This window comes from Drosophila novamexicana, unplaced genomic scaffold (assembly GCF_003285875.2).
Source record: "Drosophila novamexicana strain 15010-1031.04,08,12 unplaced genomic scaffold, DnovRS2.1 tig00000739-arrow-arrow-pilon, whole genome shotgun sequence".
In the NCBI taxonomy this organism is placed as follows: Eukaryota; Metazoa; Arthropoda; class Insecta; order Diptera; family Drosophilidae; genus Drosophila; species Drosophila novamexicana.
The window spans coordinates 46,516-69,239 of NW_020824819.1; the positions used below are offsets into that span (position 1 = coordinate 46,516).

A 22,724-nucleotide genomic window follows, 5' to 3' on the forward strand; every position below is an offset into this window, starting at 1 on the left:
AAAACAATGAAAAATGCAAACTATAGTTAAAATTTCGAGCCCTCATTTTATTACTCGGCATTTGAAAGCGCCGCCACACCAGGCAGTTTCTTGCCCTCGAGCAGCTCCAGTGCAGCGCCGCCGCCAGTGGAGACATGCGAGACCTTGTCGCTGCCACCGAATTTCTTGCAGGCGGTCGCCGTATCGCCGCCGCCAACAATTGTCGTAGCGCCATCCTGAGTGGCGCACACAACCGCCTGCAACATGTCCTTGGTGCCTTCGGCAAACTTATCATTCTCAAAGAGACCTGGCGGACCATTCCACACGATGGTCTTGGCCTGGACAATGGCAGAGCCAAACATTTCCATAGATTTTTCACCTATATCTAGGCCCATAAGGTCCTTGGGCACGCCCTGCTTTATGTCCGTGATCTTAATTTCACCGGGATCCTTGTCCATCTTCGCGGCGCATTTGAAATCAACTGGCAAAAGTATTTCCACTTTCTTCTCCGCTGCCGTCTTCATAATGTCGTTGATCATTTTGGAGCCCTTCTCGTCGAAGAGCGACTTGCCTATCTCCATGTTATTGATTACCTTTAGAAACGTATAAGCCATGCCACCGGCCACAATCATTTGATCGACCTTGTTCAGCAGATTGTTAATCAGTGGTATTTTGTCAGCAATTTTGGCGCCGCCCATTATGGCCAGAAACGGTTTTTTTGGATTGTCCAGCGCTTTGGAGAAATACTCCAGCTCCTTGTCTAGCAGAAATCCGGCCGCACGCACTTTGTAGCCCTCGCCCATCATTGAGCTGTGGGCACGATGCGCCGTGCCAAAAGCATCGTTCACATAGATGTCTGCCTGTTGGGCCAATTTCTCTCGGAACTCTTTAACCTTTTGTGGATCGGCTTTCACCTTCTTGTCCTTGTCTTTGCTGCTGCCCGTCTCCTCGGCATAGAATCGCAGATTTTCTAGCAATATGACGGCACCCGTTGGCGGATTTTTCGTTGCATCCAACGCTATTTCGCCCACAGAGTCTTCAATAAAGCAAATGGGCTTCTCCAGCAGCTTTTCCAGCTCCTGGGCTACGGGCTTTAACGAATATTTCATATTCTTCTTGCCATCTGGACGGCCCAAGTGCGAAGCCAAAACCTGTGACCCACAAGAAACTGTTAAAGGAACGCTTGTGACCAATATTGATAGCCTTGTTGGCCACCTACCACAGATTTGGCTTTCTTCTCCAGCGCGTGTTTAATGCTCGGCAGTGCCGCCACAATGCGCTGATTGTTGGTTATTTTGCCATCCTTCATCGGCACATTGAAGTCCACTCGCATAAAAACCCGCTTGTCAGCCACATCCACGTCCTTTAGGCTTAGCTTTTTCGGCAGCTTGCCGTCGTCCTCGCATTCTCCTTTGTCACCATAATTTCGCACAGTGTGGAATTTGCAGCCATGGCTGACAAGTTTTTTTGACAAACACCATTGGCTGATTATTGAAATCAAATATTTGTGTTCTAAGTGTAACATGTTTACATAAATTTTAGTTCGTTTCTAATGAATTACATTTTGAAAAACTTAACGAAATAGCCGTTATGTCAAATCGTTAATCACAGGCATGTGATTGCTGCCAAGTTAAGATACATACCAAGATATTTAAAGCTCTAGCATGTATATGCTTAATAAATATCGTTGTTATACTTTTACTATAATTGCTTTAAGATGCTTTCATTTATTTTCACTTTTCGCTTAAGCATTGGCGGCGCTTCCTTATCAGTGTGCGTTACGTCGATAAATATTGCGACAAGTGTGGAGGAGGTCGATAAATTTGAGGCTGTCGTAAAAAAACATAATTAAGGCTAGTACGCTGAGCTCGCAAGCTATATGATATATGTTCAAGATAATGTAAATTGTATGCTCTTCCTTAAGTTAGATTTATTTTCTTGTATGGTTTGACGCTTTTCTGGTGATTAATTCAGGCTAAGCAGCCTTCAAACTCTAAAATTGTATAAACAAATTCGGCTGTTTAAATGCCCCCGCACTTGTGCCAGTCTTCACTTAGATGTGGATAATTTTATTTGACTGTTTTGTACTGTATTGTTCCTACATATACTCACACATAAATGTACGTTTCATTGCACGACACTTATTAAAAAATAAAGAATTACAAAAACTTCTGTGAGTTGCATACCGTGCTTATTTTGAAATATGGATTTGAGCTGCATACCCTGCTTACCATATGTTGCAGCATACGGAAAAAAAGAGGGAAACGCAACGACGCTTATTTATATGTACATACTTTTGTGTAATATATTGCTAAGGGGAACCTAAACAGATCCCAACATGGGTGGCGGTGATTTGGTAAGACCCATTTGAACCACTTTTGGAATTCATATATCTTGAAATCTTAAATCTTGCTGGGATAGAATCTGAAAAAATCATGGCATCCACACACTATGAAGAACCAAGAGCGCGTTTGGAAAGCGGAGCAGGCGAAGCAGGAGGAACAACGCAAATTAGATGATTTGCGCAAGGAGATCAACGAGGAGCGCGACCGCGAGGAGCTCAGACGCATAGGAGAGAATTCTGGCGTTCTGTCCAGCAGCGGCGGCGGCGAAGCGAAGCTGGAGTGGATGTATAAAAGTATATGGAATCATTCTTAAACCCAATTCATAACTAATCATTCAACGTATTCCAGATAGCGCAGAGCTAATCAACCGAGAGGAATATCTGCTGGGACGCAAGATAGATAAATCGTTTGAACAGCTGCAGGCGGAGGAGCGACGCCAGGAGAGTACACTGGGTGTTAAGCAGTCCATCAACCATGTTGAGCACGAGTGTGTGCCATTCTCAATACGGGAATACCGTAACCTGCAGTCCACCGAGCAGGTGGACATGCAACGCAAGACAATGGAAGATCCGTTGATGCTCATCAAGCAGAGGGAAATGGAATCGCGTCGGAAACTGCTGGAGAATCCGGTGCGACTTAAGGAAATCCACCGCATACTCAAAACAGAGCAGGAACAAGCGACGAAACGCAATAAAAAGCCCAAGAAAAGCAAAAAGACAAAGAAAAAGAAGGGCAGAAGCCATGATGACAGCGACAGCAACGATGACCTGGACAGAAAGCTGGCAAAGCAGATGAAGAAACTGAAGGGCGAAAGCACAAATGACGAATTCAAGCTCGACAAACTGCTGGATGCCAAGTATCGTACGTTGACCAAACAGCTGGACATGGCTACAAAGCACAAAAAGACAAAACACAAGAAAAAATCACGGCGTCGCAGCCGTAGCAGCAGCAGCAGCAGCGATGACAGCGACAGCAGCGCGGAGGAGCCAAGCAAACAGACCAGGGAAAAAAGGGGAAGACGTGGCAGAAGCAACAGCAAAGAAGCTGAGCCCAGCAAACAGACCAGGGAAAAAGGGGGAAGACGTGGCAGAAGCAACAGCAAAGAAGCTGAGCAGAACAAACAGTCCAGGGAAATTAGAGGAAGATGTGGCAGAAGCAACAGCAGCGACAATGAACGAACAAAACGCAGGGTGCGGGAGGACGTCAAAAGGCATCGCGACGCTAGCAATAGCAGACGCTGGGGAAGCAGAAGTCGCAGTCCACGTAGAGATCGAGATCAGCGGCCGCAGCGCAGAGAACCCAGCAGAGAGAGACGGCGACGCAGCGCCACACCGGAAAAACGTCCAGCTGTTCGACGTGCGTCGCCACCGGCGGCACGTCAGGCAGCGAAATCCAAACCCAAGCTGAGCGAAAGTGAGCGTGAGGCGCGTCTGCGCGAGATGATGGACAATGCCACATGGCGGGAGGCGGATCGTACCAAGGCCGTGCACAAGCATCGAGAGGAATATGCTCGCGAGGAGGCGCAAAACCAGGCCCGCGATTTCGACCAACAGTTCATCAACAAGCAGGTGAAGAAGGCCATTGATAATCAGACCTCCATTGGCAATCGCATACGTTCCAATCTAAACAACATACAACGCACCTCGGCTGCCATGGATACGAACTTTGCCCGCAAGTAGCTCCCGGACAAACACTTGGCCGTAAGTCCGTATTGTTAGGCTTATGCAGTAGATTAAGGATTAAACCCATGGCCCACGCATTCTTCCTATAAAGCTTGTTTAGCTAATTGATATATTAAATGGCGATTTTATTTTGGTACGAGTGTACCCGACTATGAAATACACTATACCCAGAAATAACAAATGCAGAGTTAGGAGTATTTAGAGATGGGAATGGGTCCGTTTCAACCTAAGAAGCGAATGGAGACGCGACAGACCTGACCAGATCGACTCAGTTCTTCGCACTCATGAAGAATATATAGTAAACACGGGCTTGGAAGTGACTTATTATAGGAAACAACTCGACCTAATGTGTAGCTAGTTAACTTAGTATTCATTTTATTGAACTTTCGGGCTTACAGTATAAACGGTGTCTGGCGCAGCAATGATAACATTAAGATTAATATTTCAGTGAGAGAAAATCTTGGGTATTTATAGACTGGGGTTCGAGCCACTTAGGCATTGGATAAGGCAGCCACGCCTGGCAGTGTCTTGCCCTCGAGCAGTTCCAGCGAAGCGCCGCCGCCGGTGGATACGTGCGAGACGAGCGCCTCTGTGTTCCATTTGGCGCAGCAAGAGGCCGTATCGCCGCCGCCAATGATGGAGACGGTGCCATTCTTGGTGGCAGCCACAACCCCATCCATAATTGCCTTGGTGCCATTGGCAAAGTTGGGGAACTCGAACACGCCGGGTGGTCTGTGAGAAAATAAAACAATCAATGACCGAACGATCGGAGAGTTTGTATAATGGGCGCTTATTACCCGTTCCAGACAATCAGCTTGGCACGCGCAATGGGCGCGGCAAAGAGCTCGCGGGACTTGGGGCCCACATCCAAGCCCATGTGGCCATCGGGAATGCCGCTCTCGACGGTGGCCTCGCTGACGGTTGCATTTTCGGCAAACTTATCGCCGCAGACGAAATCGACGGGCAAATGCAGCTGCACGTTGTTCTTCTTGGCCTTGTCCACCAGATTCTGAACGATCTTGGAGCCCTCCTCGTCGAACAGGGAGCCGCCAATCTTCATGTTGTTAAGGACCTTGAGGAAGGTGAAGGCCATGCCGCCACCAATGATCATCTCATTGACCTTGTCGAGCAAGTTCTCAATGAGCTGGATCTTGTCAGCCACCTTGGCGCCGCCCAGAATGGCCAGGAAGGGATTTGGTGGCTTGTCCAGAGCCTGCGAGAAGTACTTGAGCTCCTTGTTGAGCAGCAAACCAGCCGCACGCTTCTCATAGCCATCACCCATCATGGAGCTGTGGGCGCGATGTGCCGTGCCGAAGGCATCGTTCACATAGACATCGCCCAGCTTGGCGAGGCTGCTGCGGAACTCCTTGACCTTGGCGGGATCGGCTTTCACCTTGGCGCCAGTGGCGTCCACGCCCTTGCCCTCCTCCTCCAGGTAGAAACGCACATTCTCCAGCAGAATAACGGAGCCGGGTGCGGGATCCTTGCAAGCGGCCTCCACTTCGCTGCCCACACAATCGTTAAGGAATGTTACTTTCTGACCGAGCAACTTGGTCAGCTCCTCGGCAACGGGGGCCAGCGTGTACTTCAGGTTCTTGTTGCCATCGGGACGACCCAGATGCGACATGAGCACCACAGACTTGGCCTTCTTAGCCAGAGCCAACTTGATACTGTCCACAGCGGCAACAATGCGCTGATTGCTGGTGATCTTGCCTTCCTTTATGGGCACATTAAAGTCAACGCTACGGCCAGGGATTGAGCAAGAAAATTCTTTTATGCAACATGCAGCCTACACAGAAACGAATCATTACGCAGATTGGGTGCACAACCTACCGCATTAGCACGCGTTTGCCCTCCAGATCCAGGTTCTCTATGCTCAACTTATTGAAGGCCATTTTTGATGCTTGCCAAATTGGATCTTACAAACTTCTGGATACTTTTCGGTTGTGCGAATGCGACTTGACCCACAGCTGTGCGGCAATGTCAGTGCAAGGTCATTAATGGGCAGCATGATTAGGGTTGCCAATGCGCGCCAAACAATGCCGCAACGTCCAAAACCCAGAGCAAACAAGCTGGATAAGATTTTAAATGAACATTAATAAAAATCTAATTGGATTTGAACAATACAGGAACGCTTGCTCGTTTCCAATTTGTACCAATTGGATTTAGACCGTTGCTTATTCAAATCGCATGCAGCACTGGCAAGTGTGTTGAGTAACGTGTATGCGAAGTGTTGTAAATCAACACATGGGCGTGCTTCAGTTTACTTGGCGCGGAATTCAAACAAACGAAATTAAAAAATGGACTTGCTAATTAAGCAAATGCAAATATTAAAGTAATTCATTTTGATTAACCAGCTGTTTAAGGCACAGAAAAGCTACATTAATCCAAAAAAAAAAAAAAAACAGAAAACTAGTTTAAGTAAAAAAATTAAGCGCATATCTGAAACCAATTTCCTGACAGCGAAGCTATTCAACGGGTGTATTCAATGAGTCTGTGTAATTATGTATTGAATAAATGAATGGATGCTACATGACAACGCAGCTCTAAGGCAATTGAGCACAGTTGGTGTAAATTTATTTGTTTTTCTTATGTGCTCTCGACCACAACACAGCGACGCACACACACACACACACACACACACACACACACACACACACACACACACACACACACACACACACACACACACACACACACACACACACTCACTCACACACAAGCGAGCTCGAATGCATACATACAACTGGATATGAAATGACGCCAACATTTTGCTCTTTGCAAATGATTCATTCATGTGGTGCTCACCAGTCGGCTGGCACTCTTGGGTCGTACTCTTTGGCGTACAACCACCACCCGGCAACCGCCACCCGGCCCCGGTCAATCCACCCAGTCAAGCGTTCCCATTGCACCCAAATGCATGACGCAGATGCCAACACAAAAGCCAGCAGGGCCGCAGGCAGAGGCCTATGCGAAAGCGTTGCAGTTTGACCCATCCCGATGCCGAGAGAAAAGAATTTCCACGGCAGCTCGTACATCAACTGACTGTGGTGGGAGAAGATAGGTAGGCGGGGGCGGGGGCGGGGGCGGGGCGGTACGTACTTCTTAGTTCATTTTCTGGCCAATTAAAGCGTTCGCTTCAGAATGCCCACAAATAATGATAACACGTACTTGGGACATGTATTCCATATCGAAAACAAAACCGTCACCAAGAAGCAACTAAATTATTTATTTGCGTTTGAAATGCTCGTCTGAGTCCCTCTAGCCGAGTGTAGGGTATTCATCGCTAATCGCTGCACTCGTGTGGAATCATAACCAAACGCGACTTTAGAACGAACCGACGCCTAATACGACAAATACCCTTCAAGCTACCGATTCGGGTTGTAAGTCCATGGAACCGCTTATCAGCGAACGCTCCCAAACACCCGGTTGCCCTTGTCCGTGTAGTTGTAGTCTCAAACCAGTTCATGCTGTTCTTTTTTTTCTGAATGATTTCAGTTCTTTCACGTTAATACATATTTATGAAATGAAAGATGCCCTACGCTGCGAATGGATGGGGTCAGAACGTTAACCGAGTTAACTATCTAATCTTGCTGGGATAATTCCAATAATATTAGCTTAATTCCACACGAGCCAGCCTAAGCTATATAATGAAATGAATGCACATCTATATATATACATATATATATATATATATGTGTGTGTGTATTTATACGCCTCGCGTGTTTTTCAAGTTTTTCACGCTTTTCTCACCTTCATTTTCCAACGCTATAATCGTTTTTTTTTTTTTTTTGTATGTACATCAAAAGCCATTTACATCTACATGTCGAGTGCTCGCTTTGAATAGAAATTAAACATCTATTCAAAACGATTCGTGACACATTCCCATTATATGGAACTCAGAGCAAGTCTTCATCAAAAATCTGAATCAAATCTGTACAATCTTGTTACAAAACTATTAGCAGTACATACAACAAATACAGGTCCATATATACAGAGACAAACATTGGTAAAAGAATCGATTACTTCCATTAACACCTTTTTGCTGCATGCCACAGGAAGCAGAGGCAACGTGTTAATACACTGAACGAAAACTCGGAGAACCTGAAAACCTGACAATAATACAATGCATATCAAATACATAAATATATGATTAGGGCTTTGAGATTCGATTATATTAAATCTCAACGCTCGCTAAATCGGTCTCTTGAGGACAGCATATTCAAGAGATGATATTTGTTACCTTTGGGTTCAGTGTAAACGCTGCGATTACCTGAAAAGTTTCCTGACTACCTCTAGAACTTTCCCTTGCCTTGTTGCCTGAATGTTAACGATTGTAAACCTTTCTTATCGCAATTCTCTGTACCAACAGTCCAGGGACTGAATAATGGGTATATACGGTTAACCTTGAAATAATATTGGTCATACGTGAAAAACGTGTAACCGTGTAACTGTTACATCTGTCTGCTGTCTATATAGATACATACACACATACATACATACATGTACATTTATACATACATACATATGCATAGTGTGGATAGTTCGCGAAGGAACTGCATAGACCGAATATACATACATACATATGTACATACGTATATGTAAAAGAATAAATCATATCGAAACAAATATTATTTATCCCTCATTAAACGGGGGAACGAACGCAACGCCGCTCAAAACAACACTAAAAGAGAGTCGAAAGAAAGAAAAATGGAAAACCCGTAGCGCAAAAACGAAGACGCAAATCGGCTTATCAAGAAATGAAATGTTAAGGCAAAAGCAAAAGTCACAGTTCTTCTTGTTGTTGTTGCTGTTGCCGTTGCTTTTGAGTAGCTGGTGTTGCCGTTGCGCTGTTTAAATATGATAACTCAATGATTGTCCCACGATTACAGGTGTTGTTGGCAACAATGCCAGCCGCGCCAATGTGTGGAGTGCTACAAACTGGTAGATGCGACCATAGACGACTGTCATCCACGTTGGCGAGGCGAACATCGGTTTTAATTAGCGAGCTGTCGTTGTGGGTCTCTCTCTCTCTCTCTCACCCTCTCTCTCTCTCTGCCTCTCTCCCTTTCGCTCATATTATTCAGATTACAAAACTATACTTATTTGTTTTGCATAAAAATAGCAGAAAAACGACTGTGGCCAGCTAGCAGCAGTAGTTCAAATAAGTAATGGGACAGACGACTTCATCAACTGACGGCCAGAGAGACTGGCTGCGGCGAGAGCGACAATAAAGCAGAAGAACGTTAGCTCATTAGTCAGTTCCTGAACCAGCATGGTTCGTGTAACGAACAGAGACAGCAAATTGTCGAACCACAAATGTGTGGGATCAACTGAAAGAAATGCAAAGATGCAATAATGCTGAAAAAAAGCGAAATGCGAAAAATGGGGTGAACCTTGTTCACCGTAATGACAAAGATACAAATGTACGAGACTTTTAACTTGGTTAGCACTGTATAATATTTATAATTTGGTTAGTTAAAGTCATTAGATTTCCATCAACAGCTTAATGCTTAGAAATGTTCTGTTTGTTAAGAAATAAGCTGGTAATTGGCATTAAACATCTTCAGTCGCCCAATTGACCTGATTACTCGCTTGCTTTTAGGTCCACTCTATAAATATATTGTGGCACAAACAATAAGCGAAACACTGCCGTTGAGTATGCAACCCAGCAGCAGAACACATACACGCCACAGACGCGGCGACAGAACGCCAAAGTTGCCCGGCCAGCCGCTGCCGCTGTCGCTGCTGCTACTGCTGCTCGTACAACTACCGCTTGGGCCCTCCCTAGCAGCCTGTGCCCAGCTCTAAACCTCTGCAGCCCCGTCGAGAAGCACTCCTCGGCTAACAACAACCACCGCCAACAAGAGCTGTAACGGGCAAGCAGCCACCGCGGCCGGCAATTTTCAAATTTACCGCCAAACGTGCCGGCGACGTCGACGTCGCCGTTGGCTGTGCTGTACTCACTCACGACCAGAAAGCGCATTTTGTATGGGATTCGTCAAGAAACCCACTCGAGGTGTCATTTTTGGATTTCAGCTTGATCGCAGCGCCCGCAAAAAGATGCCAAATTGAAGGGGACTATTTATACTACCGATTCCCAATAGTTTGGACCAGATCCAAATAAAGGTTTACGAGCAATCGGTGAAAATGCCAAACGCTTAAGCTGTACAAGAAGACACTGCTTGCAATCTGTAGACGGCCGCGTGTGCGATGGTAAGTTTAGTCTTGTACGAGCCGTCAACGGGTACACATATCGGTGGTCAGTCAGAAAGCAAGAAAATACAAAATACTGAAAAATAATCAGCCAAGGCATACAAATATACCGAATAGCGTACGCACATACACAAATTTGTATATTTGTTGCCGCGCTGAAACTAAGGCTATATTATAAATATTTTATTATTTTATCAAAAAATTATTGCAAAATTATTTGTAGAGTCGGTCAGCGGGCGTAGTTGGTGGGTCGGCCGGACGGGAGCTGGGGCGGCGTTTGTTATTTTGTTCTCGCCTCCGCTACCTGCTTAATGTTGTTGTTGCCTTCTCTTCTCTACTTTGCCAACTGCTGCTGTACAAATGCCGCCGTGCTTTTTTGTTCAGTGTATTGCATACATGACAGAACGAGAGAGCACGTAGAAGAGAGAGAGAGAGAGAAAGAGAAGGGGACAGTGACAGCAGCGCGCGGCTTGAGCGTGAGCGAGTGATAAGCGAGCGAACAGCGGCCGGTCCGAACGAAAGAGAGACAGAGAGAAAAAACGAGAGCAAGCAGCCGCAGTCGGAAGCGTGTGCGTGTGTGCATGTGTATGTGTGCTTGTGTTGTATCTGTTAAATACACACGACATGGCAGCATTTCAGACAGTGTGTTTGTGTGCTTCGTGCGGTGCGGTTCTCGATTTTTCCCTCTTCGGAACAATCTATCTATTTTGCGCTAATTTTTGTCAACAACCAAAAAATATCTTGAACACACAGCAATCAAAAAGCGTTGGAATAGTATACACACAACACTTGAACGGATACTGAAATACACGCGCGCATTAATCATTATAACTTAAGCCCTAAATATAACGACGCATGCTCGTTATATAACTGTACAAAAATATATACAAGTTTTTCAAACAAGTTCAAAAGCAAAACAACAAAATGTCTGCAGCCACAGAACAACAAAATAACGGCGATGTTGCCGTCGAGAAGGTAGCCGCCGTCAGCGACAGCGATGTGAAGGAGGATCTCAAAGCCAAAGCCAAAGCAGTTGCCGAGGACAAATCAGCGGCCGCCGATGCTGCTGGCGATGCAGCCGCTGCCGATAACGGCACGGCCAAGGATGGCGAGGACGCTGCCGATGCGGCGGATGCTGCTGCTGCCGCGCCTGCCAAGGGATCTGCCAAAGGCACAAAGAGGCAAGCTGAAGTAAGTATCCAATAAACCCAAAACCTACAAATTCACTCCCAAAAGGATCTTATACTCGACTCGTATTCAACTCGTACAGTTTCACACAATTTACCCTAATCAGTCGCAAGCCTCCCTGCGAATGTGTGTCCGTGCGTGCGTGAGTGTATATGTGCGCTTGTTTAATAACAAAACAAACGAACGCACTTGTCATCTTCATTCTCTTCTGCCGCTCTCAACGACGCGTCATGCGCCTATCGATCGAGTTATCGAACGCGTTGCCCCAATCGATTATCGTTATGTTGAGGTTTTGTTTACGCGCTACTTTTGCCTTTTTGCGCAAATGATTCATAAATTATTTTGTTACCCTCCAAAGCAAATTACAAAATCCGGCGGCAAAAATAAAACTGCTAGGAAAAACTTTGTTCTAGAAATAGATATACACACGTTTTTCAGTTTCAGCCGCCTTTCAGACGTTCAGCTGCCGATAGCAGCCGCTAACTGAAACGCAAGAGAGAGAGAGAGAGAGAAAGACTGACACAATGAGAGAGCGCACACTCATCTGTATACAAATACATAGTTATTATTCTACATGCAAAGCATTGAGTATGTGTGTGCATGTTATTATTTACGATTAAATTAAGATGATTGTGAGTCGGTAATCAAAGATTATTTGTTGTTCGGTTCAAATCGAGGTTAGGATGTCTAGTAATCGAACTGAGGTGGCCGAGCGGAGCGGTACAGTTGTTGGCCAGAGAGATAATAGGAGATAGAGAGAGAGAGAGAGCGCGAGAGCGTCGATTTTAGTACAACGAAAAGAAAAAACAAAGCAAATAAATACTGGAATACGGAATACATAGGTCATTAGCATTGCACAAGGAAAGCAGCAAGACGCAAAAAGCCCAAAGAGATCAACTTTAAAAGCTTTGGCAGCAATGCGGCCTTGCAACTCAAATATACACACACACACCCACACAGTCAATGCATTATGTGTACAAATGTGTGTGTGTGTATTTGAAACGCGGAGACAATAGAAATCAAGCACTTTTAATTGAGCAAATGCGATTTTGTAACATCTTCGCTGGCGGTTCTCTTAAGACTCACCTTTGGCCTTTGTAAATTGCATTTTCCAAATTTGGCAGTAACAAATAACAATAACAAATTGCGCGCCAGCCAAAAAGTCGCACTCTCAGCTAAAAACAATGCCGGCCGGCAGCAGTCCGCCATATTAATAGAGTGAGAGAAGTAGAGAGCGTGTATAAACGAGACGGAGAGAGGGAGAACCAGTTTTTATGCTCCCGGAACATTCCATTCGTTTGTTGTTTTATGCCATAATCGAAGAAGGCACATTTTTGATAAACATAAAATACTTATGAAGGGAAAAGCACGAGGTAACTTTGGGCTAAATCATTTAAATTAGCAAATTAAATTATTTGTCACAAACTCAAAATAAAAATGTACAGTTTAACTAACGAGCGTGCTCTCAGAGAGAACGCTGTCATTTACTCTCCCTCTCTCGAATTGCTACTATGCGTCGGTCCCTCTCAGCACGCTCTTCGTGTAAATACTTATGTACACATTCTGTATACAGACATGTGTTGTTTGTGTATATACCCATTTACATTTATCTTTCACTTTTTTTCGCCTTACGTGTATTTATTTTGGTACATTTATGTACTTATGTGTGTGTGCGCATGGCGGGCGCACATAAAAACAATCCATTTACAGGGTGGCGCAACTTCCCTATTCATAATATGCAGGAGAAGTAACGGTTTAATTAGAAATTCTAGATAGTGTTGCCTACTGTTGTGCAGCGAGAGACACTGGGCTTAGATTAATATATTGATGGTTGTGGAATAGTTTCAAATAAGATATTTATGTTATTTATCGGATTTTTTCCGAACAGAATATTTAATAGAAAAATTATTTAAGGTCGGAATCGTTAAGGAATTCTCTTAAATGAAGCCTCTTAGATCTCTCCCAAGTGATTAGCAGCTGGTTTCTAGAGCTTTCTTTTAAATATTCATCCCTCACTTTAGTGCAATAAAACAGCGTCTATCATTGATGGCCCTGTTTTATGGGATGTTTGTTTTAATGGCTGGTCTGGTAGCATAAGTATTTGTCTTCAGTTTCTTGGTGGCTTTTGTTTTGCTTGAGAGAGCGCGTCGTATATTTTGCACACATTTTCACAGTTATCTTGTTTTCTGCTTTGTAACAATCGCTGTTAAATTATGCCTTCGCACATATACACACGTGCGCAGACATACATGCATATGTATTACAAGCTTTCTTTTACATGAGAACGTGACCGCCTTATATACTTGCCTTGTTGTTGGTTGGTTAACTGAGTTTTGAACCCACGCAGCAGCAGCACATGAACGCAGGCCAGGGCAGCGCCGCTAGCGTCGTCGGCGGTCAACCGTTTGCGCCTTTTTCTGCGGCAGCTGTTGTCTGTGTGTGTGTGTGAGTCTTCATTCATCCAGCCATTGTCACGACGCGCGCGTTCTCAGGTACAGTTCTGCCTTGACAGCGACAGCGCTGTGCTCTCGCTCTCTTTTATAGCTCTTCAAACGCACACATATCAACCGCCATCATATAGCAGCAGCTGCGACGCTAGCGTCGCTGCCTGTTCGGATCGGTTTGTTTCGGGTTTGGTTCATTCGCTCGGCTTTCGGTCACAGTGGGTCGAACGCACGCTTGGCTTGGCTGGTTTTGTGTCTCACGGATGCGGATACATATGCCCTCTCGATTGTTGTTTTTCCATTATGTAGTAAATATGCCGCCTTATGTATTGTTGTTGGTATGTAAGTGAGAGGTGCACTTGTAATGCGGCAATCGTTCGCTTTTACTCTCTCGCTCTCTCGCTTCGTTGGTGCGTGTGTTGCTGCAGCGAATTCCATTGACGCGCGCATTTTTCAAATGCCTTTTTTACGGCGAAAATAACGATTTTTCTTTGCTGCTGCTGCTCCCCAGTAAAGGGCGATTCTTGTTGTTTTGTGGGCTTTAAATATACATTTTATGGTCATATACACGTACACAAACATACACACAGCCATAAACATGCTGTAGCTATGTGTGTGGAGAAAAATGTGTATGTTGGGCTTATGTTTTCTTTCCATGAACAATTCGCATTGCCCTTGATCAAGGAGAAGTGTGGGGTTTGATTTGGGCGCCCAAAAGGTTCCAGTCACAACAACAGAAGCCTTCATTATCGATATCCTTTACTCAATTGGCATCTTTGTTTTATTTGTGTTTGCAGGCTAAATCCGCCGAATCAAAGAAAGCCAAGAAAGATAAACCCGCTGATGGTGATTCCGATGAGGAGGAGGTATTAGATGATCTCATCGAGGGTGACAGTGAAATTGAAAGCGACGAATACGATGTACCCTACGATGGTGAGGAGGATGATATTGAATGTGACGGTAAGTCTAATGCACGGAATTCTCAAAAAAGGCAGCCCGAAACTAAGACAAATCTTTCTCAAACAACAGATGATGACGATGACAATGATGACGGTTCCGGCTCGGACGATCAAGCGTAATAATAATGTAGTCAAAACATAAAAAACAAAAAAAAAAAAAAAACAAAAGCTAAAAAAAAAATTACAAAACAAAACAAACAAAAATTTAAATTAATAATAAATAAAAAGTTACAAGCAAAAAACAAAACCAGAGAAAACCACACAAAAAAATCGCAAAAGTATATAATTCTTATGTTTAAGAAATAATTTTCTATTTCTTATTTTATTTTAATTGTATTTTATGTGTACTTTTTTTATAAAAAAATCCAAAAAAAAAAAAAAAAAACAAACAAATACAAAGCAATTTTGAATAGGGCGAGAACACAAAAACCGAAAAAAGTAAACATCCCCCCAAAACTATATACACAAACAAAACATGCTCTTTCTTTCCTTTAAGTCATAAGTCTTAAGTTTAAATGACAGATACATAGCATGAAGCAGATGAAGAACCTTAAACGGAGCCCCATGATTTAATTAATAATAATAATTAAAGGAAGAAAAAAACAACACACACACACAGACACAAGTAATAAAATTCATTATTAAAATTAGACGTTACATTTTATGAATGATCGAAAAAGCAAATGCAATTAAAAAAAATATATATATATACAAAACAACACTCAAGTTTTACATATGGTTTCAAAAGTTTTCGCGCCCACTGTGGCCGCACACCGAGCCGAAGCCAAAGCCGAAGCCGAAGCTAAAGCCGAAGCCGGGTTTGTTGGCTTTGCGGGGGGCGCAACGGGAAGTTTGATTTCACGATCCACTTTGACGTCGACTACACTGAGCGAACGATAATTTTCCTTTATTTCAGCATTTACCTATTAACTACTATGACTACTCTTAAGTAAACATTATGTCAGTATTAAAAACAAATAAACTACACGACACGAAGGCAAATTTTTAGTTTGTAGAGCTATATCGAAAACATTGTGTTGTATAATGTGCAAAGGCAAATCAATTACTGATAAAGTTAATTCATTTGTAAATTGTAAAAACAAAAACAAATACGAAACGAAAGAAATGATGAATATATATATATATATATATATATATATATATATATATGAATGCATTGAGGCATCAACAAGAACAAGCCAACTTTTAATGTTATTTATACAAAACATACCTATTAAGTAGTCGGGCTATGCAAGCGGCATATATTGAATACACGCAATATTTGCTAGCCCAAATACTCGAAAACGATTTCTTAATTATAATGACTGATATTTAAAATGAAAAGCAAGAGAAAAAGTTGCAAATGAAATGCAACAAAGAGACGAACCCATCAAATCAAATCGAATCAATTTTTTTCAAATTGCATGCCGCCAATTTTGCAAACACGTTTAACCACGCCCCTCCCCTTCCCCCAAACTTGGCCCTAATTTTAACCAATTAACCAACCCACATACACACACACACACACATACAGAAGAGCAGCAAATACAATATTAATAAGCATTTAAAGGCTTTCAGTTTATGCATGCCAGGTCAATAACTTATAGAGTACATATATATATATGTATATGCCGTAAACAATTTGATACCGAAGCAATGTTGAATTAATACACAAACAATTTTGTAAATAAAAAGAAAAGCAATCAAATGATCAAATGAAACAACAAGTAAAATTCAATCGTAACCAGTTGTAGTGAAAGAAGCAAAATAAGAACCACAAATGAAAAAAAAAAAACAAAGAAGACAATTTGAAAAAGTAACGAATGCGAAAAAAAAAATAAATTATTGTAATTACAAAAAAAAAAAACAAATATGACGCAGCAACAAACAAGAACAACAACACAATTGGCAGTCATCAGATGCCAATAAAACGATTCTTTCAATTGGGCGGGGCAGCACACAACCCTCCACCCTCCCCCCTCGCATTCACCAGCCGCAGAAGAGCATGAAGTTCCGGAGGGTGTATTATGCAGATGCCTAGTAGGGGTAGTTATTCGAATATGTATCGTACATATGTGTATGTACAATATAGAGGTACATAATTCATTGATTGGTGCTGTAATCCTATCGGTTGTTTTATTTTGCCCGACTCGGGGTTGCATATATGCCGGGTAGGGTGGTTAAATCCCGTTTGTGTTGTTTTTTTTTTCCCCACTGCCCAAATCAGGCGCAAAAGTAATTTGCAACGCTTTGACGTGCAGCTGAACATTTTAGACGCTATTTCGTATTTGGTTTCTAATCAACCACAATTAAATTAAATTCTATATACTTACCGCATAAACAGAAATAGGCCCTTGTCCCGCATTTTGTTCAAATTTAACCGTTCCCTTGGAGCTTGAGTCGTGCTATCGATTAAAACGTCTATCGATAAGCCGCTTAGCGAAGACACAAACCCGCGACATCTATTTCCATTGCAATTTATCCGAAATCAGATCAAAATGAAACATTTATATCGTAGGGATTGCACTTTAATAGACAAGCACCTCAATCTGGGTCTCTGGCCACTTTAAGTATGTACAGATATTCGCCGGGAATGCGCCGTTCCATGTATTTGACAGCCTTAAACTTGAGGCTAGCTAATTGCCTGATTATTTCGTCTGGCTTGTTCTCGCGCAGCAGCAGCAAATAGAGAACGCCGCAGGGCGAGAGTATGTCATCCAATTGCTCCAGTAAAATGTCGGTCACGCGACGCCCATCTCTGCCCCCTGCCCACGAGTAGACAAGATTGCGCTGCGTTGCGCTATTTCCCGCCTGGTCGGACGTCAGTGTTTGGCAGTGCAGCTCCTCGTCGCTGGTTACCACATACGGCGGATTAAAGAGCAGCAAGTCCACGCAGCGCCGACGCAGTGCAGCCGCCAGATTACAGCGTACGCTGTCCAAGCGGGCGCCGTTGCGAGCCGCCGTGCGTTTTGTGGCATCGCAGGCACGTGGATTGATGTCCGTGGCCAGGCAGATCGAGGTGTGGGCGAGGCGTTTGGCCAGCGCTGTGATTATGATGCCGCTGCCAGAGCCAATCTCAACGCATAGACGTGGCTGCAGCTCGTCCAGGAACTTAAGATCCGACTCCAGAGCGTCGAGCAACAAAAAAGAATCCTCCGCCGGCTCGTAAACGTGCTCGTAATCGGCCGAGGAGAGATGCTCGGTGTGCGGTGTCTCCATTGTGTCTATGATATGTTGGTGCTTAGCGCCGAGTCCAGCAGTGCCTGGCGCCGGCGCTGCTCCTTCTCGATAAGCTTGTGCAGGCCAATCAGGCGCTCCTGGCTACTGCTCAGCACGTTGTTAATGATGGTCACCTTGTGCTTGACGTTCAGCAGCTCTTTAACCTTCTCTGCAAACTCGGGTATTTGATTCTGCGCCTTCTCGATGTCTCGCAACTGGGCGGCCAGTGCATCCAACTGTCCACGCAGCTCCGATTGCAGTTGTATCGTTGATGCCACACGCTCGTCAAGCTTCTCGATGGTGGGCTTGAACAGGTTCGTGATGCCTTCGGCCAGAATATCGCGTGTGGGATTGCTGCAGAAGTTTTCCGTGTTTTCGTCTATGGAAGTGACCGTGGAATCCGAATCCTTATCCATTGCAAATTTTGCTGACAACCTGCTATGCCGATATGTCGAACTACAATTCGATAACAAACCTATCGTAGAGATGAACAAGGTATGCATCCCTGCGATTAGTAACTATGATGGGCAGATGCTGCAAGAAAACTCTTTGATTAAGTAAAATCAAAAATATTCGTACATTGAACTTGGAAAATTAACAATCGTTTATAATAGGGCATATAATCTTGCCTTGCGAGTCATTTAAACATATTTGAATATATTTGACATAAGACACAAAAAAATGAAAAATGTCACTCCAGTATAGAAAAATACAGCCCTAGCGAAAAAGTTATCAGCCGATTGCCGACACTTATCGACGAACCACCACAATTTCTTTCAACAGCAACATTAACTTCTGTAACATTAATTTAAATGCTTTGATTACATCTACCTGCAAGACGGCGCAATGGATACATATTCGGTAGATATTGTATATCAAGCGATCAGTGCACTATTCCAAGGCACCAATCCCAAGGAGCAGGAGAAGGCCAACAAATGGCTGCAGGAGTTTCAAAAGTCGGTAAGTATTGGCCTACTTGAGTTTGGCAGGAGTTTTCAGTCAAAATGAGGCATATTATGCTAAATGTTTGCACTTGTTGCCTCAGATATACTCGTGGACCATAGCAGACGAGCTACTGCACCAGAAACGAGACTTACACGCCAATTACTTCGCCGCCCAGACGATGCGTAACAAAATACAGAACTCGTTCAGCGAGCTTCCACCGCACACACACGAATCTCTGCGGGACTCGCTGATCACCCACATTGGTCAAATCGACGAGCAGACGGACAATGTAATTGTGACACAGCTTAGCCTGGCCGTGGCCGATCTGGCGCTCCTGATGGCCACGTGGCAGGAGCCGATCAGTGACTTGTTAAAAACGCTCGCGCCGCATCCATCGGCCATTTGGCCATTGCTGGAGGTGCTCAAGGTGCTGCCCGAGGAGATTGACTCGCGCTATCTGCGACTGGGTGCGAATCGGCGGGAGCAGGTGCACAAGCAGCTGGACGCCAGCGCCGAGTGTGTACTGGAATTTTTGTGCGTGTGTGCGCAGCGCGAGGATCTGGACCAGCAGCGCATTTGGAATGCGACCCTGCGCACATACAGCGCCTGGCTAGTCATACACGCGTTCCCGCTCTCCCACATTTGCGACAATGCGCTCTCCCAGCTCGCCTTCCGGCTGCTCAGTCAGCCGGCGGAGACCTCTGGCAAATTGCATGACAATGCGACCGAATGCGTCTGTGCTCTACTTAGTTGCATGGGCACGCGTAGCGGCAGCGTGGATACTGATCCACAGGTGGCCCGCATCTTTGAAGCCGTCTGCCAACTGGAGACGGCGTATCACTTGAGCGTCGCACACGAGGACACCGACAAAACGATTAATTATTGCCGCATCTTTACGACTCTGTGCGATGCCTTCTCCCTGGACATGTTCGAGTCGCAGCACGCGATGAAGGGCTTGGACTTGGTGCTGCTCTGTGTGGGCCATTTCGACTACGAGGTGGCCGAGATCACGTTTCATTTGTGGTACAAGCTCAGCGAGGATCTGTTTCAGCGATACGACGAAAAGCTGACAGCCCGCTTCCGGCCTCACGTTGAGCGTCTAATTAGCGCTCTATATCGGCATGCGCAGATGGAAAGCGATCACGATGGACTCATCGAGGAGAATAACAATTTCTATGTAAGAAGATAGTAGAGACCTGTTGCTGGTCAATCTGGGAAACCGAATTTCCATTAACTTTGTACTCGCAGTTTACTAAAGGGTTTTTCTGTTTATAGGATTTTCGACGAAAGGTCTCGGATCTGTTAAAGGATGTGGCCTTCATTGTTGGCTCCGGAGCCTGCTTCAAGCAAATGTTTATTATACTGCAAGAGCCAAACACAACGTGGGAATCTACCGAAGCAGCGCTCTTTGTTATGCAAAATGTTGCCAAGAATATATTGCCGTACGTACTTTCCTAATACATTCGTCCGCGATTTTTCCACACTTGCGAGTGGAAGTTCTATATTTCCGATCTCATATTAATCCGATCAAATACTTTTGCAGCGAGGAGAATGATGTGATACCCAAGGTGGTAGAGGCGATACTCAACATGACGGATCAGACGCATATTGCGGTGCGGTACACATCGATAATGCTGATAGGTGAGCTGTGCGACTGGATTGAGAATCACTCGGACCTGCTGGAGGCGGTGCTCAACTTTTTGCTGTATGCGCTGCAGCAGAAGAACGGCTTGGCACCAGCGGCAGCTATTGCGCTCACCTCCATCTGCGCGGCGTGCAGGCAGAAGATGATTTGTCACATAAGCGGCCTGGTGGAGATCGCGCGCAGCTTGGACAGCTTTCAGATCAACAACGATGTGGCCATTGGGCTGTTGAAGGGCATATCCCTGATATTGACGAAGCTGCCGCGTGAGCAGCTGCAGCCGGCGCTCCGCGAGATTGTGGGCTTTCAGTTGCAGCCGCTGGCACAGCTACTGGAAAGTAGCCACTGTCCATTGGAGAAGGGTGAGCGCAGCGATCCCGTTTACTGGATTGATCGCGCCTGTGCTATTATACGCCACACGAATCCCGATGTGCCCGACAACGTGGAGCATCCAACAGTTGCAATATTAAATGATGCCTGGCCACTCATCTCGCGTGTGCTGGAAAAGTACCAAAGCGATCTGCGCATAATGGAGCGCACCTGCCGCCTAATACGCTATGCTGTGCGCATGGTGCGCAAGCAGGCGGTGCTGCTGGTGGAGCCGCTGATCAAGCAAATCGTTGTGCTCTATGCGGTGCAGCATCACAGCTGCTTTCTGTACGTGGGCTCTATACTGGTCGATGAGTTTGCCAAGTCGAACGAATGCATTAGCGGCCTGCTGGAAATGCTGCAGGCCTTTATTGAGCCGACCTTTGGTCTGCTGCAGCTGGAGAACGGCTTGCGCAACAATCCCGATACTGTTGATGATTTTTTCCGTCTGGCCTCACGCTACCTGGACTGCTGTCCGTTGCAGCTGCTGCAGAGCAGCCTCATCACGCCCATCTTTCAGTGCGCGCTAATTGCCTGCTCACTGGACCATCGCGAGGCCAACTCCTCGGTCATGAAGTTCTTCACCAATCTGCTAACTTGGGGACGCAGCAGCAACCAACGGCACAGCGAGTGCCGACCACTGGTTATTGAGCTGGCCACACAGCATGGCGGCGCGCTAGTCATGAATCTGATACAGGCATCAGTGTTCCAGCTGCACTCCTACATGCTCGCCGATGTCGCCGAGGTGCTCACCGAGCTCAAGCATGTCGTCTCGAATGCACAAATGCAGCCCTTCCTCGCCCATGCGCTGGATGCGTTGCCCAAGAAGAACAGCGGCGGCTATGTAACTGCCACACAACAGCAGTTGGATGAGTTTAGCAACACGGTGCTGAGGTGAGTCTTTCGAAATGCAAACCCATAAATAATGCGTTTTAATCATGTTTTCTAAATTGCCTATGCTCTCATATTTTAGAGCGGACACCACGAAAGCCGTCGCACAGGCCCTGAAAACATTTACGCGACTTTTCCGCTAAAACCACCGCCGCACCACCACCACCAAAATACACCGGCTCTGAGCAGAGATCCTGAAAATTATTTATGATGAACTGTACATTTGAAATTATGTATACGCAATGTTGAGCAACCGCTGGATACAAGACTTGCCAACTTGTCAGATGCATGCGATCGTATTTATACATTTAACTTTAGTTGGTTAGCGTTATTATGCTGCGTGCGGGTTTAAAAGATCCACACGTAACGTACAATAAGTTGATTTATTTAAGTGCACCTTAGATTTTAGTTTAAAAAATTGACCTAAAATATATGCTAAAAATGTTTAATGACCACAGCGCTCGCTAATGTCGACTCAGCCTCTTTGTTCCGCAGTTGCCGTTAAATCTGTTTGTATAAATTGATTCCCAGGAACTACTTAACTTTTGATGTGTATATTGATCGGACAGTAAGCTTGACAGTTTTTATTTTTAGTCCTTAGGTTGCGGCGTGATCAAATGTATATACAAAATGTGAGTCCACGGTATCTCCCAGTCGGGCAGGTCCAACATAAACGTTGAGTACTGGCAGTATTTTTTAAAGCTTTTCCCTCTAAATTTAGCTAATTAGCTTTTTTTTAAATTGGAAGCACTGCCAAACAATTGATGTAATTTTCATTTCCTGTAAAACGTGACGCACATATTCAATGAATGGGAAGGAAAAAGAATATTTTCTATGATATATTT

General features: G+C 44.8%; 7 protein-coding genes across 8 annotated transcripts; 3 read left to right on the forward strand and 4 right to left on the reverse strand.

The window, feature by feature from the left end:
- Positions 1–29: 29 nt before the first annotated feature.
- LOC115763347 (phosphoglycerate kinase) lies at positions 30–1,540 on the reverse strand. The gene is made up of 2 exons (XM_030705862.1): positions 1,199–1,540; positions 30–1,130 (listed from the first exon to the last, which is right to left on the reverse strand). The coding sequence occupies exons 1-2, from the start codon at positions 1,502–1,504 to the stop codon at positions 51–53; spliced, it is 1,386 nt and encodes a 461-aa protein (XP_030561722.1). The 5' UTR covers positions 1,505–1,540; the 3' UTR covers positions 30–50.
- A 706-nt stretch (positions 1,541–2,246) lies between these two features.
- Positions 2,247–4,287, forward strand: LOC115763424 (pre-mRNA-splicing factor CWC25 homolog). The gene is made up of 3 exons (XM_030705983.1): positions 2,247–2,335; positions 2,401–2,617; positions 2,673–4,287. The coding sequence occupies exons 1-3, from the start codon at positions 2,318–2,320 to the stop codon at positions 4,001–4,003; spliced, it is 1,566 nt and encodes a 521-aa protein (XP_030561843.1). The 5' UTR covers positions 2,247–2,317; the 3' UTR covers positions 4,004–4,287.
- A 70-nt stretch (positions 4,288–4,357) lies between these two features.
- LOC115763425 (phosphoglycerate kinase) lies at positions 4,358–5,978 on the reverse strand. The gene is made up of 3 exons (XM_030705985.1): positions 5,840–5,978; positions 4,804–5,748; positions 4,358–4,738 (listed from the first exon to the last, which is right to left on the reverse strand). The coding sequence occupies exons 1-3, from the start codon at positions 5,899–5,901 to the stop codon at positions 4,498–4,500; spliced, it is 1,248 nt and encodes a 415-aa protein (XP_030561845.1). The 5' UTR covers positions 5,902–5,978; the 3' UTR covers positions 4,358–4,497.
- Positions 5,979–10,250: 4,272 nt separating this feature from the next.
- On the forward strand, positions 10,251–14,976 carry LOC115763429 (bacchus). Of its 2 annotated transcripts, XM_030705990.1 has the most exons (4): positions 10,251–10,268; positions 10,976–11,413; positions 14,652–14,814; positions 14,884–14,976. In XM_030705990.1, the coding sequence occupies exons 2-4, from the start codon at positions 11,147–11,149 to the stop codon at positions 14,931–14,933; spliced, it is 480 nt and encodes a 159-aa protein (XP_030561850.1). In that variant the 5' UTR covers positions 10,251–10,268; positions 10,976–11,146; the 3' UTR covers positions 14,934–14,976. The 2 variants fall into 2 exon arrangements, with proteins under 2 accessions (XP_030561850.1, XP_030561849.1); XM_030705989.1 differs by lacking the exon at positions 10,251–10,268 and having other exon boundaries at positions 10,871–11,413.
- A 2,305-nt stretch (positions 14,977–17,281) lies between these two features.
- Positions 17,282–18,047, reverse strand: LOC115763427 (methyltransferase N6AMT1). The gene has a single exon (XM_030705987.1). It carries the CDS (start codon positions 18,030–18,032, stop codon positions 17,358–17,360), a length of 675 nt encoding a protein of 224 aa, XP_030561847.1. The 5' UTR covers positions 18,033–18,047; the 3' UTR covers positions 17,282–17,357.
- On the reverse strand, positions 18,027–18,613 carry LOC115763428 (SNAPIN protein homolog). Its single transcript, XM_030705988.1, has one exon. It carries the CDS (start codon positions 18,533–18,535, stop codon positions 18,038–18,040), a length of 498 nt encoding a protein of 165 aa, XP_030561848.1. The 5' UTR covers positions 18,536–18,613; the 3' UTR covers positions 18,027–18,037.
- Positions 18,614–18,713: 100 nt separating this feature from the next.
- LOC115763423 (transportin-3) lies at positions 18,714–22,660 on the forward strand. Its single transcript, XM_030705982.1, has 5 exons — positions 18,714–18,992; positions 19,078–20,154; positions 20,253–20,419; positions 20,521–21,882; positions 21,962–22,660. Exons 1-5 carry the CDS (start codon positions 18,879–18,881, stop codon positions 22,020–22,022), a joined length of 2,781 nt encoding a protein of 926 aa, XP_030561842.1. The 5' UTR covers positions 18,714–18,878; the 3' UTR covers positions 22,023–22,660.
- Positions 22,661–22,724: the final 64 nt, after the last annotated feature.

Excerpts from the sequence above, each read along its gene's own strand:
- LOC115763347 (XM_030705862.1), bottom strand. The coding sequence starts at position 1,504 with ATGTTACACTTAGAACACAAATATTTGATTTCAATAATCAGCCAATGG. Across the intron at positions 1,131-1,198 it reads AGAAGAAAGCCAAATCTGTG|GTTTTGGCTTCGCACTTGGG; the intron begins GTAGGTGGCCAA and ends TGTGGGTCACAG.
- LOC115763424 (XM_030705983.1), top strand. Across the intron at positions 2,618-2,672 it reads GCTGGAGTGGATGTATAAAA|ATAGCGCAGAGCTAATCAAC; the intron begins GTATATGGAATC and ends AACGTATTCCAG.
- LOC115763425 (XM_030705985.1), bottom strand. The coding sequence starts at position 5,901 with ATGGCCTTCAATAAGTTGAGCATAGAGAACCTGGATCTGGAGGGCAAA. Across the intron at positions 5,749-5,839 it reads GGCAAACGCGTGCTAATGCG|CGTTGACTTTAATGTGCCCA; the intron begins GTAGGTTGTGCA and ends CCCTGGCCGTAG. Across the intron at positions 4,739-4,803 it reads AAGCTGATTGTCTGGAACGG|ACCACCCGGCGTGTTCGAGT; the intron begins GTAATAAGCGCC and ends ATTTTCTCACAG.
- LOC115763429 (XM_030705990.1), top strand. The coding sequence starts at position 11,147 with ATGTCTGCAGCCACAGAACAACAAAATAACGGCGATGTTGCCGTCGAG. Across the intron at positions 11,414-14,651 it reads GCACAAAGAGGCAAGCTGAA|GCTAAATCCGCCGAATCAAA; the intron begins GTAAGTATCCAA and ends TTGTGTTTGCAG. Across the intron at positions 14,815-14,883 it reads GGATGATATTGAATGTGACG|ATGATGACGATGACAATGAT; the intron begins GTAAGTCTAATG and ends CTCAAACAACAG.
- LOC115763427 (XM_030705987.1), bottom strand. The coding sequence starts at position 18,032 with ATGGAGACACCGCACACCGAGCATCTCTCCTCGGCCGATTACGAGCAC.
- LOC115763428 (XM_030705988.1), bottom strand. The coding sequence starts at position 18,535 with ATGCATACCTTGTTCATCTCTACGATAGGTTTGTTATCGAATTGTAGT.
- LOC115763423 (XM_030705982.1), top strand. The coding sequence starts at position 18,879 with ATGGATACATATTCGGTAGATATTGTATATCAAGCGATCAGTGCACTA. Across the intron at positions 18,993-19,077 it reads TGCAGGAGTTTCAAAAGTCG|ATATACTCGTGGACCATAGC; the intron begins GTAAGTATTGGC and ends TTGTTGCCTCAG. Across the intron at positions 20,420-20,520 it reads GTTGCCAAGAATATATTGCC|CGAGGAGAATGATGTGATAC; the intron begins GTACGTACTTTC and ends ATACTTTTGCAG.